The sequence below is a fragment of the Danio rerio genome, chromosome 24 (genome assembly GCF_049306965.1).
Source record: "Danio rerio strain Tuebingen ecotype United States chromosome 24, GRCz12tu, whole genome shotgun sequence".
Taxonomy (NCBI): domain Eukaryota; kingdom Metazoa; phylum Chordata; class Actinopteri; order Cypriniformes; family Danionidae; genus Danio; species Danio rerio.
The window spans coordinates 39,760,001-39,780,093 of NC_133199.1; the positions used below are offsets into that span (position 1 = coordinate 39,760,001).

At 35.8% G+C, this 20,093-nt stretch overlaps 3 protein-coding genes across 55 annotated transcripts in view; 2 read left to right on the forward strand and 1 right to left on the reverse strand.

Moving 5' to 3' along the window:
* Nucleotides 1-14,705, forward strand: part of obscnb (obscurin, cytoskeletal calmodulin and titin-interacting RhoGEF b) — a 100,447-nt gene extending 85,742 nt beyond the window's left edge. For all 50 annotated transcript variants that reach the window (XM_073941014.1, XM_073941017.1, XM_073941019.1 and 47 more), the window contains one exon: nucleotides 11,713-14,705. In XM_073941014.1, coding sequence (XP_073797115.1) covers nucleotides 11,713-12,757 — 1,045 coding nt within the window. In that variant the 3' untranslated portion in view covers nucleotides 12,758-14,705. The remainder of the gene's footprint in view (nucleotides 1-11,712) is intronic.
* ccdc178 (coiled-coil domain containing 178) overlaps nucleotides 1-20,093 on the forward strand; it is a 326,195-nt gene that overhangs the window by 234,424 nt on the left and 71,678 nt on the right. The gene's annotated exons all lie outside the window — the stretch shown is intronic.
* The window catches only part of gnal2 (guanine nucleotide binding protein (G protein), alpha activating activity polypeptide, olfactory type 2), an 82,902-nt gene continuing 77,094 nt past the window's right edge, over nucleotides 14,286-20,093 (reverse strand). For 2 of the 4 annotated variants that reach the window (XM_073940218.1, XM_073940221.1), the window contains exons 11-13: nucleotides 18,859-18,918; nucleotides 18,634-18,701; nucleotides 15,296-16,433 (exon numbers count right to left, since the gene is read on the reverse strand). In XM_073940218.1, the coding sequence (XP_073796319.1) occupies nucleotides 16,287-16,433; nucleotides 18,634-18,701; nucleotides 18,859-18,918 (275 nt within the window). In that variant the 3' untranslated portion in view covers nucleotides 15,296-16,286. 4 annotated transcript variants of the gene reach the window in all.

The following is a 20,093-nucleotide window of genomic DNA, read 5'->3' on the forward strand; positions in this document are numbered from 1 at the left end:
TTTCACGTTTTAAGTACAAATGGCGTAAATAGCTGGCAGCTAGCTCTCTGCAACTCTCACATGGTCGCCTACTGAAGCTAAGCAGGGCTGCGCCTAGTCAGTATCTGGATAAGAGACCACATGGGACAGCTAGGTTGCTGCTGGAAGTGGTGTTAGTGAGGCCAGCAGGGGGCGCCCAACCTGTGGTCTGTGTGGGTCCTAATGCCCCAGTATAGTGACGGGGACTCTATACTGCTCAATGAGCGCCGTCTTTCAGATGAGACATTGAACAGAGGTCCTGACTCTCTGTGGTTGTTAAAGTCTCAGGATGTCCTTTGAAAAAATAGTAGGGGTTTAACCCTGGCATCCTGGCCAAATCGGCCCTCTGTCTATCATGGCGTCCTAACCGTCCCCATATCATAATTGGCTTCATCACTCTGTCTCCTCTCCACCAATCAGCTGGTGTGTGGTGTGTGGTCTGGCGCAAGGTGGCTGCTGTTGAGTCATCCAGGTGGATGCTGCACACTGGTGGTGGATGAGGAGATTCCCATGTGTAAAGCACTTTGAGTGTCCAGTAAAGCGCTATATAAATGTAAGGAATTATTATTATCATCATTATTATTAAAATAGACCATTCAATAAATGGCAAATTCATGTCAAATCCAAGTGACTAATGGAAGTGGCTGGATTTTTTCTTAATTAAAAGAAAAACAGATTTGTTGCTTTTGCTTTATTCACAGATGTTGTGAAAAATTCATGACATAAAATTCCATTTTCAACACGCATGTATGAAAACCAAATGCATGATCCATGAAACAACATTAAGCTTTACACACTGCTTTCTATTTGAACTAGAGTTCATTGTTTTTAAAAGCAGCACAAACCCTCAAATGACATTTTACATCACGCACGCACGCACGAATACAAAATACACAAACCTCAAAACAACACCAAGTCTTACACATACGCTTCTATTTTGATTAGAGTTCATTGATTTTAAATCAACACATCCAACAAACACAACATGAACGTTTGAATACAGAGCTAATGCTTTTTGTCAAACACACATCCTAGGATTTTTGTGGTAAGTAATACCTCCTGCGCATGGATCTAAAATTTCCATATCAGTAACAAACGACAAGAAGATTTTTCTACACAATGAAAAAATCGATGTAATCTGAGGAGAATCGGACAGAAGAATGATAAAAATGTGTCAATGGGACTGTACTTTTTGATTTACAGTTGAATTATTAGCCCTCCTGAATTATTAGCCCTCCTGTATATTTTATTTCCCAATTTCTGTTTGACAGATAGAAGATTTTCTCAACACATTTCTAAACATAATAGTTTTAATAACTCGTTTCTAATAACTGATTTATTTTATCTTTGCCATGATGACAGTAAATAATATTTCAAAAGATGTTTTTCAAGACACTAGTATTCAGCTTAAAGTGACATTTAAAGGCTTAAATCATTAGGCAAGTCATTGTATAATGATGGCTTGTTCTGTAGATCAGGGGTTCCCAAATTTTTCCCAAAATAACAAAGCAACTGACTTGCGAGTTGCGACCCCCAATATTCTCTGAGGTGGTTATGAATATATAAACCGTGCACACACACCAATAGGCCCCAGTCTATTCATTGCTTAATTTTGGAGAGTGCCACTCGGAGACCATCCTCATGGCCTGCATTTATTTTTAATTATATATCATATTTTAATTATATTTATTTATTGTCTTCAGCAACATGTTTTGTTGTGCTGGTTGAAAGTCTCTTCACATTTCCACATAGTTATGATTAAAGTAAATAATCTGGATGTAAATAAATGTACATCCACAATTAAATATTGTTGGGCTGACAATTCATATTATTCCGACAAGGAGCCCAAAGAGTCTGTCAGCAAATGTAGATTTGTACAAGGTGTCAGAAAGTTTAACCTGGTGCCATAAACTTAATGTGCTGCATCTGACACAATTGCTGTGTCTTTAATTTAAGGGGTTCCCAGGGGTCACAACATTTTGTTTATTATGAACATGTCAACAATGTTACTTCTAATTTGTTCCTCTGTAGATTTTTGGAAATTGCTAAGCAATCCCCCCTGGGGGGTTTCCGACCTCCACTTTGGGAACCACTGCTGAAGACAATCAAATATTACTCAAGGGGGCTAATAATATTGACCTTAAAATAGTTTTTAAAAAGTTGAAAACTGCTTTTATTGTAGCCAAAATAAAACAAATCAGACTTTCTCCAGAAGAACAAATATTATAGGAAATACTGTGAAAAATTCCTGAATCTGTTAAACATCATTTGGGAAATATTTGAAAAAGATGAACAAAAAAAGTACATGAGGGCGACGCCACCTTATTGTACATGAATGAACAGTTCATTTTTGATATCAGGTGAATATTAGGAAATATATATATATATATTTTTACAAAAAATCTGATATAATTTCTATAAATTGCTGGTGTTTGATTTGATCAAATAATCCAGGTAACACCAGGAAAGGCCTTTAAAATACATTAATTCAAAGCTTTGAAATAGTTTTGCATCGGTTTCAATCAGGATTATCCCGATTATCCTGAGAAGGGTACAATTCAGGAACAAAATATATTACAACTTTACCGTTGGTCAACATTTGTAACACACAGTAAACATCAATTTTTTAAACATCAATTTTTTTTCCCTTTTTTTTTTTGCATTCGGCTTGCCTAAAGGTTGCAGTGATAAAGTACACATTATATTGATAATACTTATCACACACCAATCACCACGCTATATAAGAAAATTACATACATGTTTTTGACAAGTGATGAATATTTAGCTTAAAAAAATGAAAAACAAAAACACAAAGTACAAGTTTGGCTTGATTGTGAATGCGTATCAACTTAAAGCAACTCTTTTACTTAATTATTTATTTATTTATTATATTTATTTATTAATTTATTCATTTATATATTGTTTATTTAATAATTTATTTATTTATTCATTTATTTTGTTTTGTTTTTTTTTGGTGTTTTTTCCTTTGTTTTTCTGAAGCCCTTTTTATAAGTTAGTTAACTTCCGTCACAGCAAGATAGATTTCCAAAATTGTGGGCAAATGTGAAAACTAATTTCCAACGATAAAGATTGTCAAGTTTAGTTTTATATATAAGATCAGTTTTAGATTAAGATATTCTTTTGAATATGTCGTGGCAGACGTCTCACCTGTGGGAAGGTAACATTTACAGCATCGAGCACTTGTACACCAAATAAAAAAGTGTGCCAATTTTAATTCAAGCACAAGTAAAAAGTGTGCATGTTTACAGTATGCCTCATATGCATATTCATGTTTAAAAGCATGAATATAAAGGCAAACGGGTACATACGCACGATTGCATGACTGTTACGAAAACCACCAATATTTAGTCTTGAAAAGTAATGAGAAAATTGTAGGTAGCAAGGTTATTATAGTTTAGCATTTTAAATTAGTTTTACTTTGATACTGTTTTCACATTTGCTGTAAATGTTAGTTCTTTCTTTGGTGGTTTTGTTAGTTTTAGTGTTTATATTATGTTTTATTCATTTGCAAATTTAGACAGAAACTAATTTATCTCAAACTTCTTTACAATTAAGATCATGCATGTATGTAAACATGCCTAGTTTGCAAGTTTTTAAAATATGTTTGGTTGTATAAGCGCTATCTACAGGTTTAAATCTGAAAATTAGGATTTATTTTTGCTAACTATTGTTTAATTTCAGTTAGTTTTTCTGGGACGTTGTTAGTTTCAGTTCACATTATCATTATTTTTTTAATTTATTGTAAATTATTTGACTAATATTTTTAGTCTGAACTGTAAAAAATATCCATAAATGAGCAGTTTTCTGTATTTTTGTGATTTATTTTTATTATTTTTCCTCATTTATTAATGCTTTTGAATTGCATTATGGGAACTTTTAACCATTAAAAGTTAAAAAGGGGACTTTTTTGAACATTTTTAATAGTTTAAAGTGATATATTGTCTGGGTTGGTGTTGTATATAACCTTAAAAACTGCCAGTACATTTTCTGTTATTCCACAGACTTATTTCTCTATATATTACTTTTTATACATTATATTACTTTAAACTACGAAAATGTCAATGAAAGTCAATTTGTTAAACTGTAGAGTTGAATTTTCAGCATCAAAAGTTGATAGAGCAGAGATCAACATCCCGTAATGTAATCCACAAGCATGAAAATAAACAGAAAACACTTGATGTGAATCACAAAATACGAAAACGGTTCATTAACAGATACTTCAGTTTTCGTTTACTAAAATATCCTTGGTAGGAATATATCTTGTGTGACAGATAATTAACTGACATCAAGGGTATTGCACAAAAGTAGAATGAAGAAAGCCAGGATAACAGACAAAGTTTGGCTTGAGTTTAATCAGCACATCCTGGCTGAGAACACAGTGCTATGTCAAGCCGGTGTTGATATCCGGGATAATGTTTAATGCATTGTTAAACCAATGACGTAAGGGTGGACAAAACCCGATGTAAGCCAATCAGGTAACAAGTTAAAAAAACTCCCCTCTCAGCCACTGATCTGGAATTGCCCACTACTCTCCAGCAGAGGCTTAATGGAAACTTATGTGGAGGTGAAACAAGTTTAACAAAATGAACACTTTGCCTTAAAATGTACCCATACTTGAGAAATTTACGATTTGAAACTTGTAAGAATCATTTCTAATACAATTAAACTAGTGCTGGGCAGTGGTTTAATTGTTTTTTGTAGACATAATATATATGTGTGTGTGTGTGTGCTGCGTATATTTATTATAAATACAAACGTGCATGCATATGTTTGAGAAAATATGTTCATCTATATTTAGATATTAGATATTTATTCTACACAAAATATACGTTAAAATCTTGTAAATTTTGTGTTGTATAGTTTAGTTATGTATGTGTGTACATACAGTGGCGGTTCTAGTTTGAATGGCACCCCACTCCCCCCCCACACCCCCCCCATATTCATCCCCCTATAAAAAATAAAATGACACACTATGTGGTTGGAAAACATGTAAATGACTCAAACATTTCAGATAGCTTACGAACTGAAATTGGTCAGTGTGTCTTTTGGTCAATGGATTTTCATTTTAGAAATGGATATTGAAAAACTAAAAATGAGCTGTTTCTTGATTTTTGTTTTAAATTTCAAAATCGAATATTGAAATACGAGGCGTTTTTCTCTTTCATGGTAAAAACGAAAAACCAATATTCAAACATTTGATTTGGTTTTTATTTTGAATAACATAAAATCACCAGAAAACAAAAACGAATAAAAGCTTGTTTTTCATATTCTGAAACCAAATTCATATTATATGCGTGTGTGTGATTATAGGTTATATTAGTCAATAGAATATGTATTTGTGGTGAAGACGCACACAATGACGGTCTTAAAGCTCATTAACAACCGTAACAAAGTCTGCTTTGGAAGACATTGGATTGCTTATGACAGTGTTTGTGAAACATGCTGAACGCCTTTCAGATTAAATAAATTGTTTATTTTGATTACAAACTATAACGCGGAGAGATGACTTGTGTGTGATATTTCCAAACGAATGTCCAATGTTACTGTCACTCTTGAAGTGGAAGTGATTTTAACAATAAACTTTATTTTCAGAAAAATGTTCGGTAAAGTCATGCAAATAATGTCAATATATTAATATATATATATATATATATATATATATATATATATATATATATATATATATATATATATATATATATATATATATATTGTCAAATGTGTTGTTCTATTTAAAATTCTGCTATGTAAAAAATAATAATGAAAGAATAATAATAATAATAATGTATTATATATATATAAATATTAATATTTTATAAATATATAATATATCGCGCCGCATTGTGACGGGTGTATGATAGGGCCCAGAGAGTGTAAAAAATTTGAGCTTGCAAAAGTCGCCAAACGTGAATGGCCCCTAACATTTTTGTTCTGGGATTATCGCTCTATATTAATACACTTGCAAAAAACTAAATTGCATCTCTAAGCTTTTACTGGAGCAGGTTTTGTTTTGCACTGTCAACCCATGCCATCCCCAGCAAGATTTCGCCCTGGACGATCATCCATCCCTAAATCCGCCACTGTGTGTACACACACATACACACACACACGTACACACACACACGCACACACACACACACACGCACACGCACACGCACACGCGCACGCGCACGCGCACGCGCACACGCACACGCACACGCACACGCACACGCACACACACACACAGTTAATTTATTTTATTTTTTGGATGCAATTATTCTTTGCGCAGCACTAAATTTAACACACATTTTCAGGTCTAATTGATTAGAAAATATAAATGTAATTGGTTAAGTGTCTGTAAATCATTTATTTCTAATAGCACTGACGTTGAAACTAACAGATAAATCACTTGGATTAATCTTAGCCTGGTTCTCTGCAGCAGGAGGGCTCCAGATATTAAATCTCAATAGCTTCCTAATTCAGCCTGTTTTCATGGAACTGAATCATGGCTACATAAAACCAGAATAGCTTGAAAACCTCGGCTTGATCCCTCATCTTGCTTTTGTGCAATACCTATCAGGAAGCACACGAGAAGCACAGTCCAGCTTTAAAGCGATAGTACACCTGAGAATCCAAATTCTGCGATTATTTATTTCAATGCAAGTTTATTAATATAGCGCTTCTTACAATCATCATCACTTCAAAGCAGCTTTACTAAAGGTGCACATTCTTGCATTACAATCAAATTAAGTCAAAGTTACTCAATCAAATATAAGCTGTTATTATTTACTGACATGGGTAACCTGCAATTTTATTATATTTACTCATCCTTGTTCCAAACCAGTTTGCTCTTCTGTTGAAAGCTTAGGAAGATATTGTGAAGAAAGCTGCTGAAAACCTGTAACCATTGATTTTTAAAGTATTTGTTTTGCCTATTATGGAAGTAAATGGTTTTCAGCTTTCTTTAAACTATCTGATCTACTGATCATCTGTTCACATAATGGTTTGAAACCACATGAGGGTGAGTAAATAGTAAGTTCATTTAAATTGTTGCGTGAACTATCCCTTTAAGCAGACCATGCCTCTTACTATAGAGAAGACCAGTTGATAAAACCTTTTTTAATCAGAGGACGTTAACCCTTTTGTGCTGTTGGGGATGTTTTTATCCACTCTTTGAGTCTTAATTTGGCCATAACTTTTTCTGCGTTTCAGCTAGCAGAATGATTTTTGATCACAAATCTTATTTTGACACACATTTTCGGAAAATGCTTTGAAATGTTTAAAGAACTCAATGATACACTCTGGGCAAATTTACTCGCCTTTTGTTATGTTCAAGATGAAAACATCCACTGAATTAAACGGCTGTAAAAACATTTTGTGTGTTTTTTTTTTACCAAATCAGTGACATCATTAAATAATTTGGCAATTAAAGAGTAAAAATCCTGTAATTTTATAAACAGTTCAGCAGTTTGATCAGGAATGAGGTTGATTAACAGATTCGTGCCAAAAAAAGTATGTATATATATATATATATATATATATATATATATATATATATATGTGTGTGTGTGTGCGTGTGTGTATATATATGTAAACGGCTGTAAAAACACATCAGATAAATGTTGTTTTTTTTCTTACATTTTTTGCATATATCTGTTAATCCTAATCAAAACTACTTAATTGCATAGAAAATTGCAGGATTTTAACTCTTTAATTGGCAAGTTCATAAATTATGTCACTGATTTAGTGAAAAAACACACACAAAATGACGTATTTTCAAAATAAAACGTAATTGTGGACTGATTTTTTTCACCTTTTATCACAGTCTTGGACATGTGAACGATTAGTAGCAACATTGGCTGTGATGCATTGTTAGATTTTCATGTTTTCTCCCTAATTTAATGTTGGTGGCTGTTTTTGCCTCATTAACTTCCATTATAACCACATTTGATAGTGGTTAAATACACAGTCTTTGTTTTTGTTTACTCCATGTAGTTCTGAGAGCTGAGGTGCATGTTTTGATTTGCTCAGACACATCAAGATAAGTGCGTAACGGTCACCCTCACACGCTAAGACACACATTCACACACTTTAATTTGTGGCTATAGACCAGGGGTGCTCAACCCTGTTCCTGGAGATCCACCTTCCTGCAGAGTTTAGCTCCAACTCTGAGCTAACGCAACTAAACCAACAAAATAGGATCTGAAGGAGCTCATGGTAATTAAAGACCGGTGTGTTTGATCAAGGTTGCAGGTGAGCTCTGCAGGAAGGTAGATCTCCAGGAATATGGATGAGCACCCCTGCTATTGAGCAATTCAGTATGGCCGTGTCATTGGCTTAATGTTAAAACAGCTCTTTATAGCATAATTCATCAATATGTGGCTCTTTTTTTGGACTATCAGAAGCTATAAAAACTAAAAATGTAAAACAGGAAATAAGCTGGGACCATTGTTATTGTTTATATCCCTCAAAATGGTCTACACTCCATATAAAATCCAGAAACTGTTTTTGCACAGGTCTATCTAAAAGGTTAATGGTGCCAACTGATGATCAACAGTTAAAATTACAACAGGGGAAACCACCAACAATCAAAAACGATATGGTGTCATGGCTTTGTAATCAAAAAATATCATTATAATGGAAGTCAATGGGGCCAAATATGCCACCAAGAGTAAATTAGGAAGAAAAACATGTCAAGTCAGTGTTTATAAAGTGCTTTTTTTTTTTAAACAAGTGATTATTAATGTGCTCTACACATATACACCATCTAAAACAAAAGGACAAATACAACAGACGTAAGACTCTTGTGGTATTATAAACCAAAGAGTAAAAATGGGTTTTAAGACTAGATTTAAATTCAGAAAGGGTTGCGGCCTGCCTAAGATGGAGAGACAAATCATTCCAGAGTTGCAAAGGCACGGTCCCCCTGGTTTTTAACCTTGGGCGTGGAACAGCCAAAAGTAGCTCATCAGCACATCCAAGTACCCTTGATGAACTGGTCAATTCAATTAATGCAGATAGGGATGCAATGCAAAGACGATGTTGTTTATATACTTTAATAAAAAAAAAATCCAACTACAATTACTTTTTATGTTGAAAATACGTCATTTTGTGTGTTTTTTCACAAAATCAGTGACATCATTAAATAATTTGGCAATTAAAGAGTAAAAATCTTGTAATTTTATAAACAGTTCAGCAGTTTGATCAGGAATGAGGTTGATTAACAGATTCATGCAAATATATATATATATATATATATATATATATATATATATATATATATATATATATATATATATATATATATATATATATATATATTAATCTGATGCATTTTACAGCAGTTTTATTCAGTAGATGTTTTCATCCCAAACATAACAAACAGGTGATATATTTTCCCAAGAGTGTGTCGTTCGGGCTTTTTTAAAAAAATTTTTTTTTTTTATCAAATTAGGCATTTTTAAAAAAATGCGTGTCAAAATAAGATTTGTGTCCCAAAATTATTCTGCTAGCTGAAACAGAAAAGGTTATGGTAACTGTTTATTTTGATGGTCCATTTGAGTATTAGTAGACTGTCTGCTTAATATCTGTTGATGCTGCTCATTCAACTAACATTAAACTGACTTGACAAGTACATGTCAACTTACACTAACCCCAACCCCAACCTAACAGTCTACTTATCTAATGAGAATTAATTGACATGTAGATGCAATGTAACAAACGGACCATCAAAATAAAGTGTGACCAAATTAAGACTCAAAATCACCTTAAAGTTTATGAAAACATCCCCAACAGCAGGCAAGGGTTAATACGTTATTCTTGAAAATACACATCCATTTTATTTTATCTATATATTTTACAGCGGTAAACACCGAATAACCGTAACGAATAACATAGTTTCGAGCTTTATATGTACATATATGAGATTTTTTTTAAGCTTAGCGTCGTTTGAAGCGGATAAATCAATCATATTGTTAAAAACTGCTTTGTTTATTACAGAGAGAACGCAAATGCATGTTTACAGAGTCGCTACAACACTCAGCCGGAAACTCATGAATATTCATATCTATGCTCCGCCCAGAAAATTTCACAACACCAGCACGTCAGTTATTATCCAGTAACATTTTAAAAGGACTGCCAGGAGGATTCATATAAATAAAGAGCAAAGCTTTAGTTAGTAAGTGAAGAAAGAAGCGTGTATATCAGAGCCAAGCAGGTATTAAACATCTCAACTGAAGAAAGAAGAAGAATATAGCAAGGGGGAGAGTGAAAGAAAACATGAAGAAACAAAGTCATGTTCTCCAGAATACAAGAATTGTGTAGAAGCTGAGAGAATAAGATGTGAAAGTAGGAGGAAAGATCGGGGGAATCCAGCAAATGTGTGAATCCGGAAACAGTGAAGCACATTCAAGCGCATGTTTGTCCAATGGGATTTAATGTAGAGGCGGGATTTCCGTTATGGTGCCGGAAGTTTACAAGTGCTCGGGACATTCGGAGATTGCAGCAGTGATGGAGGAGGTTATTGTAGTGGATAAGCGGAGATTTTCTGCTTATATGACAGTTTATAAAGCCAAGAGCGTTCAAGTTGTGAGTCTTGATTAGATTGAAAGAATAGACGATTTAATGGTTGGTAGAACTGAAAGGAGACCTTATTGAGTGTGATCCACACGAAAGAGATAGACTGTAGGAATTAGGGTAGATAGGATTGGATGAAGTATCGCTTGAGGACGGGGAAAATGCAAGCAAGGAAGAGAGAAAGAATGCTGAAACAGCTTTCAGAAATAAAGACTGGAAACATGGACAGAAACTCATCTGAATCTTTGCGGACTCCACGCTCCAGATCAGTGGGTGGCGGTAATTACCTGTGGTTTGCTGCTACACCGCTACAAAAAACACAAGAAGAAGAACAGCATAAACACGAAGGCACTTGACCCGATAAACAGCAAACAGTAACAGCACGCAGATCTTTTAAAGATGCTAATGAGGTCGTAGTCGGTAAGGCAAACGCATTGGTCATAATAATATTGTTAGCTAACAAAACCGTAGCATTATTATAACCCTGCTGCGACATATCTAGCGCAATAGAAATGAAAACATTAGCCACATATTGCTGCAAACCACACAGCTGCCAACTCACGAACCTCACCAATGTACAACCCGTTAAAATACACGAGTGAAAGAGTCCACTGATGATTTTTAAGCCAGTAATGGCTCTCGTGTGACTCGAAGGCACAGCGTCTGCCATTCTGTAAAGCTGCATATACTTTCTGCACACTTCTGTTTTGGTTTTACCGTATTTACAGGAGTAATCCTTTAGCTATTAGCAAGATAAATTAATATTGAAGTAACGCAGTTACAGTTAGCCCTTATCCAAAATCTAGGCACTTTTCAAACCTTGAAAACATTACATTAAAATGCAAGCATTTTCAAGCATTTACAAGCTCTGCTTTTATACTTTCACTAGCAAAAAAGCTAAGTTTTCAATAGTTTTTTTCCTCAGTGCTAGCATCTATTCAACAATATAAATCAGTGCAAATATTTAAAGCTTTTTAGAGCAGCATATGAGAATGATTTCAATCACTTAATGTTGTATTTAAAATAAAAATACTTACAATTCTGCTTTAAAATCACATGAATGAATCTACCGCATGTATTAAATCACAAGTCATACTCACAAATGTGCCTTTTCCCTAGTGAGGAGACGATCACCACAGTGGTGAAGAACACGCGCATGAAGAGACATGCATCTCCACGACCATCACCGATGGGAGCTTTCCGTTCAGAGACGCCCACACCTGAACCACCCAGACAGAGACGAACCATGGCCAGGAAAACCGTACCAACACTCTACGTCCCGGAGGCAGAAGGAGCCACCGCTAGAAACCCCAGATGGGTGGAGGTCGAGGAAATCATCGAGTATAAAGTCAACAAATCACCCAAGCTACCAAGAAGAAGGGGCATTTCTCCTGGCAAGCGGTCATCGCCTGCCAACCCAAACACTAATAACTCCAACAACAAGTTGGTAGAGGCTACATTAGGGGCTGTAATGACTCTTCAAGCCTCGTCAGATGATGAAGACACTGAGCAAAATGTTGCTGAAGTGATGGAGAGCATAATTGGCGAAACCAGTGACCCTGATGGAGACGACAAAGGAACCATTATCTTGGAATCTGAAGATGATGAATTCGGCAATCGAGATTTTAAAATGCTGAGCGATGGGAATAAAGTCCTCACTCTTGAAGATCTGGAAGATTATATTCCTCAGGAAGGTGAAACATTTGGCAGTCATCCCAACCGGCAGATCCCTGAGGAGAAGCCAAGCCAGATCTCGGTGTTGCAGAGGGAGGTTAATGAAACGGTGATTGGAAAACCTATTTTATTGAACGTCGGACGTCCGGTGGCACCTCCAAAACCTCGCACGGGCTTCTTCGGCTCTTTCAAGGAACACATTTCCAGCATGTTTACTCCGGGTTCGTTGGCCAACACGGGCTCCCGGTCAAGACAAGAGAAGAATATCCCTATTCATGTGATGGGAGGATCTTCATCCGGCTTCGCACATCATGCCAGCAGCGCTGCGAGGTTTGAAGTCCAGCCGACGTACTGCTCCGAGGTCCAGAGAGGAAAAGGAGGAGGTCTGCAGAGCTTCAAAACGCAAGTTTCTGCACAAACCCACAGCTACACACCAGCCGGACAGCTCACTCTTCAGATCGACAAGAACAAGCCAACTGGAAAGCAGTAACGAGGAAACCGCTCAGGACCGCTCCTCGCGTTTATCATCAGGACATTCGGTAGACCTAGTCTTAAAATGGGAACATTTCTGTCAAATCAGAGAGAGAGTTTTATTCAATAGCAAGGCTTCTGCTAACAGCAGATCATTCCATGTTGTTGAGGCGACGCTTTACATTGAATGCCTTTAAATCTGACCTAATGAAGACTTTTTAAGACGTCCAGTTAGCATGGAATCACGCAGCTGAGAATGCCAAATCTGATACAACATCAATGAGCAAATACAGAAAGTCTGAAGAAAGCCAAATCCAACTGCTTTGGACTTTAATAAGATTGTGGTTATTATGAGGTCCTTTTACACCTGGTGGTCAAGATGGATTTTGGTCAATCTGATCACAAGCGTATGATGCTAAACTCAGTTTTATATAGTGTCCAGAAGGTTTGAGTTTGTCCACTATTAAACATTTTGAGCAGCAGTCAATAACATGATTGGTTACATAGTGTAGAGACTCGTAGTGGATCGTGTTCAAATAAGACAACCAACTGTCAGTCTAATAATCTGATTTTCAACATTACAGGATATGTTGTTGAATTGCTGTAAGATATTGTAAGTTTGGGTTGCAGGTAGGAATGGGCCGGTATAAGATTCTGACGGTACGATAATTTTGGATAAAAATATCACGGTTTCACGGTATTGTGATTACTGCTCTGAAATACATTCTTTTAAACAACTTTTTTCCCTTTTAAAGACGAAATATTTTAATTAGAGAAACAATTTAAATATGTTGGAGCAGTAAACATGTCAGGCTGAATAATTCAGATGAATTATTGACTTCTGCTGTCTTTATTAGTTTCAAAAACAGATTTCTTGACCATTTAAAACGGCATCTTTGGATATCTCTTCTGCTGGAGATACTGCTGTCCTTAAAAACTTAAATAAAAAACCTTACATTTACTTTAGGAATGTTATTACAGAAAAGTTTTGCGGTTTTAAAACCTTGATTTTTCCAAACCACGGTTTAACTTGAAAATCATCCCATGCCTAGTTGCAGGTATTCAGTAAAAAAAAAAACAATTATCTAATTTGTACATTTCAGTATGATCTGCTCATCCCCTGATGACTGTGGGCTTTAGAGGTATGCCTCCTTTTAAAGAAAAATACAAATACAAAAATTCAAATTTTTGTTACACACATTTCCCATTGAGATCAGGCTGAAGTAAATGGAAATGTGTCTCCTTCATCTACTTATGATCCAATTGACCAAAACGCATCATAACACCAGGTGTGAACTAGACTTTGGATTGAATGTACCTCAGTAATGCACGCACATATAACAGGTGAGTGTTTTTTCAATATAAAGCCAAATCAACATTTATTTTTTGCATGAGTTGAATCTGAGGTCTGTTTACGTATCAGAAATCGTGCACTGAGGTTTCCTCAACGTGCTCAGCATTTTACAGTGAACGTATACGGTTTTGCAGACCGACAGAAGAATAGCTGTGGGAGATTTTAAGACTTAAGAAGCATAACACAAAATCTATTTAATGACTTTAGAAGATTTATTTTAAAAAGTATTTTTGTGCAACATGACTTTTAAGCACAGTATTTACAGATTTTAAAAAGTTTTGCGATTTACTGGAGTAATACTAATATATATATATATTAAATGTGTTTGAACTACAAATACAAATTTTGCATCAACCAAAATTTGCATGTGTAACATAATTCGTATTGTTTTGGTGGATCACATGGTTTGGTAAAAAGCAAAATAAATTAGAACTGCCAAGGGTGTTCAGTTGCTAAAAGACAAAAAAAATAATAATGGAATAAATATAAATAAAAATGTACGTCTTGAAGATTTGCTGCATTACAAAATAAGCGTATATTTGGATGTGTGTATTAGAAAGCAGACTTTCAACTGAAATCAAGACATGATGATTAAAAAAAAATGGTGAAAATCGTTGGACACGCACAGTAGCTTTCAATATTGCACTCTCATTTATTCATTTCACTCTAGACATGCTTATCTATGTGTGTAAGTACACATCTTCACTGTATACATACAGAGTATGCATACACCAACACACACATAATTAAACATGTAGAATTGTACATATATATTTATATAGACTTATAAATTTACATGTACGTACATTTATAAAAGAGTGCACACAATGCACCCTTGCATACACACACACACACACACACCCCCTCTCGCTCTCACACACACACACAAACACATACAAATGTCATGCGTCTGTGGCTCAATGTTTGTCTCCTGCACGCACTCACAGACACAAAATGTATGTATATATATATCTATATATCTCAGACATACTTCATATCCCAAAAAAATGGTTCCTTTGAAAACAACACCAGGTTGCGATTTTGGACACTTTGAATTTTGTTTTCTGTTTTTAAAGCTGAGAAAATTCATAAACGAAACAGAAAACAAAACAAACAAACGAGGAGAAAGGCATGGTGCTGTTTCGTCCAATCATAACCGCAGGTAAGGGGCTCAATTTTTGCATAATGTATACAGGTTAAGAGTTTTCTTTCCTATATTTATTTTGGAATAAAGAACTTTTCTTAATAGAAACAAAGCAACAAAAACAACCCGAAAAATAAAATAAAAATGAGGGAGAAACTAAACTACAGAGCAGGTCCCCATCCACAGTCTCTTCTGCCGACAGGGGTGACATCAAGCTGTACAGCGCAGTCAAAAACATATGTATCAGCTTCATTTACAGGTACAGCCATAATCAAGGCACAAAGATCTACAAGTAGATTTTTTACTCTCTTTCGATAAAGTTGTACAAAATAATAGAACATTTTAGAATCTGTACAGAAAAAACACCCTTGCACAGTCTGTACAAGTTTAGAAAGTAAAATAAGAAATGGGGGCGTTTCTTTTGCGCAACCATGACCAATCCGAGGCTTCGGCAATGTTCCCAAAGCCCCTCCTCATTCTAAAACCCCGCCTCCTCACAAAAAAGGGCGCGGATCCTCTTTACCTGTGTCAGGCTTGAAGTGGGACAGAAATTCATGATGTGATGCTACATTGTGTGTCCATCTTCATAACGAAAAAAAACAACGTCAAAACCTGATGGAAAAAAAGTGCATTACTTTACTTCGTTTTCCCAGTGTTGGACAATCCCCCCGCTCGACCACCCCGTCTCCAGCTCTGTCCGCGGGCGATCTTCAGTGTTCGGGAACAGAAGGAGCAGCAGAGAGCCCTGTTGGTCAGAAGATGAAGGTTCGGGGTGCGAGGCTAGGACTCCTGGAGGTCAAAAAGTGATGTGATCATCAAATTAAAAAGTAAGGAGGTAGCCGAAGGCTTGGTGGAATGGCAAAAACAAAGGCAATCCAAATAAAAGCATGGACAACAGAACACAAAACAGCGGCTCTCTCCATCCTCCGTCCCCTCCAACTGAAGAATGAGTTAAAATCAAAGAAGTTAAAAGTGAAGGGTGGTGTGCCAAACGTCAGTAGTATTGGTTGGTCTGCGGTTTTGGCCTGATGGGTGGGTGAGTGAGTGAGATCACAAGAGTTCATACTGCCGCAGGTGCATTCTCTGGATGATGTCTCTGCAGTCGTTGAACACCCGCCGGATGTTTTCTGTGTCCACTGCACATGTGAAATGGGGGTAACAGTAGTGACGGCCGTCTCCGCTTTCTGTACTTATTTTCTGTGGTGAGAGAAGGTGACAGGAAGAAAGCAAACATTAGATCTAATATTTCATATACAGTGTTGTTCAAAATAATAGCAGTACAACATGACTAACCAGGGGTGCGTTTCGCAAAAAAACAACCTAACTCGTGGCTGAACTATCATAGTACAATGCATGGTTTGGGAAAAGAACAATGTAGTGACGAGTGTTTCCCAAAACGCATAGTTTCTCTGTCGCAGATCCATCGCTTGAACCATGTTGGTTATAATGTAAAACGCCCATAATGATGCTCTAAACTGGGTGGAGTAGCTACTTCTTTAGGGAAAACACCATAATTTCTTTGTGCAAACTACATTGTTTTACATGCACATGCATTTAAAATAGAATCCAATATTAGATTTGGTAAAAACATGCACTCGCTTTCCATATTGATGAAATATATGTAAATGGCTCATATAGGGCTTATGTTTGCTTTACTAATATTATTAAGAAAGTTGAACATTACATATTACATTCTAAAACATGAAATCACTGACAAAAGCTAACAATATTCTAATATCATGTAAATCATATAAATAAATAATGAGGCTATTATAAAATGAAATGTAATATTTATTATTTATTAGAAATGAAAAAAAATCACTTAAATAATAATATTAATGATGATGATTATTATTATGAAGTAGGACATTATTTTGTTTTTCAGTACAGTACAGATACTTAATAAATAACCCACAATAAATTAAAATAATTAATGTATGCTTTTTGTTTTCAGAAGCTTTGGAGAGGAGACGTAACCTAAATTCCGCTTTTAAATAATAGGTCATCTATAGCTTTCGCCATGAGGCTGTGTTCAAAATGACATCAATGCTTTCAAAGTGCAATGCGAAGGGAGCACAATTGTAAACTTAAAGATCGCTAAAACTGAACTGTTAAAATAGTTTGAAAGCAAATTACAGCTAAGAGAGATGACTTTAATGCTTTTTATTTTTAATAATTCCAACTTTGAATGTTAAAATGTTCTAAATGAATAGGGCATAGGGGGGATAATTGGGAATGAAACACAGCCAGGAACTGTTCCTAACTGTTTCTTGAGCCAGTGCTCAAGTTTGCGACGCAGTTTGCGAATATTTGTCGGACTAACGGATTTGGGAAACGGCAAATCAACAAACTATGTTTGTAACGATGGAACTTCCCACCTTAGTTGGCTAACGATGGTTTTGGGAAACGCACTCCTGAACAGTGCAGTTTGTTTTAGCATTTTTTCTTATTGTAATGTAATGGCTGTATTTATATAGCGCATTTATCGTGTATGGCCATATATCAATCATGAGTGGGGTCTCTCCACACCACCACTAGTGTGCAGCTCCACTTTGATGATGCGACAGCAGTCACAGGACAACAGCGCCAGTGCGCTCACCACACACACCAGCTATTGGTGGAGTGGAGAGACAATGATAAAGCCAATTTGGTGGATGGGGATGATTGGGATGCCATAATGGGTAAGGGCAGTAGGACGCATAAAAGTCCCAATATACAAACCTTTTGTTTGTTTGTTTGGTGATATTTTTGCAATAATATCATATATTGTTTATAAATATGATTTAAATTTCATTTATAATGATTACATATTATATTCAGTAAATATCATAAATTAAAAGTTCGATATAAAAATGCAAACTATATTTGTATCCAAAAATATTGATGAACAATAATTCTGAAAATGTTCAAATCTATATGTTCGTTCTCTAAATAGACACAAGGTGGCGCCAATTATTGGTTCAAAGTTGATTAAAGGGATAGTTCACACAAAAATAAAACATCATCATTTACTCACACTCAAGTAGTTCTAGACTTTGATGAACTCTTTCTTCTGTTGAACACAAAGGAAGATACTCTAAAGAGTTTTGACATCCATATTAGGCACAAACAATACTATCAAAATCGATGACTGCAGCTTTCCAACATTCTTCAGAGTATCTTCCTTTATGTTCAACAGAAGAGAGAAACCGCTTTGGAAGAAGGGTGAGTAAATAAATGAGTGAACTATCCCTTTAAGTTGAAAGAGTAACTATTAATAAACATGTAAAACTGTTAAAAAAATATAGTTTTCTTCATTTAATATCAAAAATAAAAAGCAAATCATAAAACATGTAGCAGACTAAGATTGGACTTCAATAACTGCTATTTAATATACAAAATGAGCAGAATCACTAACCAGAAACTCGTCACGAATGAAAAACTTGGCTCTTGTCACTCTGGGGTCTTCACCAGGATCTGGAGTTACTGAATCAGAAATCATTCAACAGATTAACTTTGATAATGACCCGCACACTGAATCAATTTACAATCAGATAGTTCAATCATTCAGATCACTGTAAAGCAGAATGATTGGGTGTTGTCATCTCCATTGATCATTCAGATAGAAGTGCAGAAGTCTTACTGTTGGACACATCTTCTCCATTTCGCTTTTTTCTCTTCCATACACATTTCCTTTTCTTTACTAATGTGATGGTAGCCAACACCAATGTGCACAAAATAAATAAATAAAATATTCAAACAAACAAATAGCAAAATGTAACAATAGCAGTTATACACATCAACCTTTTACATCCATGTAAGAAAGAAGCGAGCACACTTTTTAAGGACAGATGTTTCATTTTCCAAAATTGAGAGGTGAAAAGTGTGAAGTCACAATTGCAAAATGGAACATCAGAGAATTGCAAATACAGTGCATGCGGAAAGTGTTGATAGTGCTTCACTCCTTCCACATTTGTTTATGTTACAGCCTTAGTCCAAAATGGATTAAATTAATGAATTTCCTCAAAATTCTACACACAATACCTCATAATGACAATGTGAAAAATGAGTTTTTTTTAATTGTTGCATATTTACTAAAAATAAAAAACGTGAAAATTCTCAGTACAGAAGTATATACAGCCTTTGCTCAATACTTTGTTGATGCTCCTTTGGCAGCGATTACAGCCTTAAGTCTTCTTGAATATGATGCCACAAGCTTGGCACACCTGTCTTTGGGAATTTTTGCCCATTCCTCTTTGCAGTACCTCTCGATCTCTATCAGATTGGATGGGAATCAGCGATGTACAGCCATTTTCAGATCTCTTCAAAGAGGTTTAATAGGATTTAGGTCTGGGCTGTGGCTGGGCCACTCAAAGACATTACGCGAGTTGCTGTGAAGCCACTCCATTGATATGTTGGTGACTTTGGGTCATTGTCCTGCTGGAAGATGAACCGTTGCCCCAGTCTAAGGTCAAGAGCACTCTGGTTTTTATTCAGGATGTCTCTGTACATTGCTGCATTCATCTTTCCCTCTATCCTGACTAGTCTTTCAGTTCCTGCTGCTGAAAAACCTCCCCACAGCATGATGCTGCCACCACCATGCTTCACTGTAGGGATGATATTAGCCTGGTGATGAGCGCTGCCTGGTTTTCTCCAAACGTAACGCCTGGCATTCACTCCAATAAGTTCAATTTTAGTCTCATCAGACTTGAGAATTTTGTTTCTTATGGTCTGAGAGTCCTTCAGGTGCCTTTTGGCAAATTCCAGGCTGCCAGTGGCTTCCGTCTGGCCGCTCTACCATACAGGCCTGATTGGTGGATTGCTGCACAGATGGTTGTCCTTCTGTAAGTTTCTCCTCTCTCCACAGAAAAACGCTTG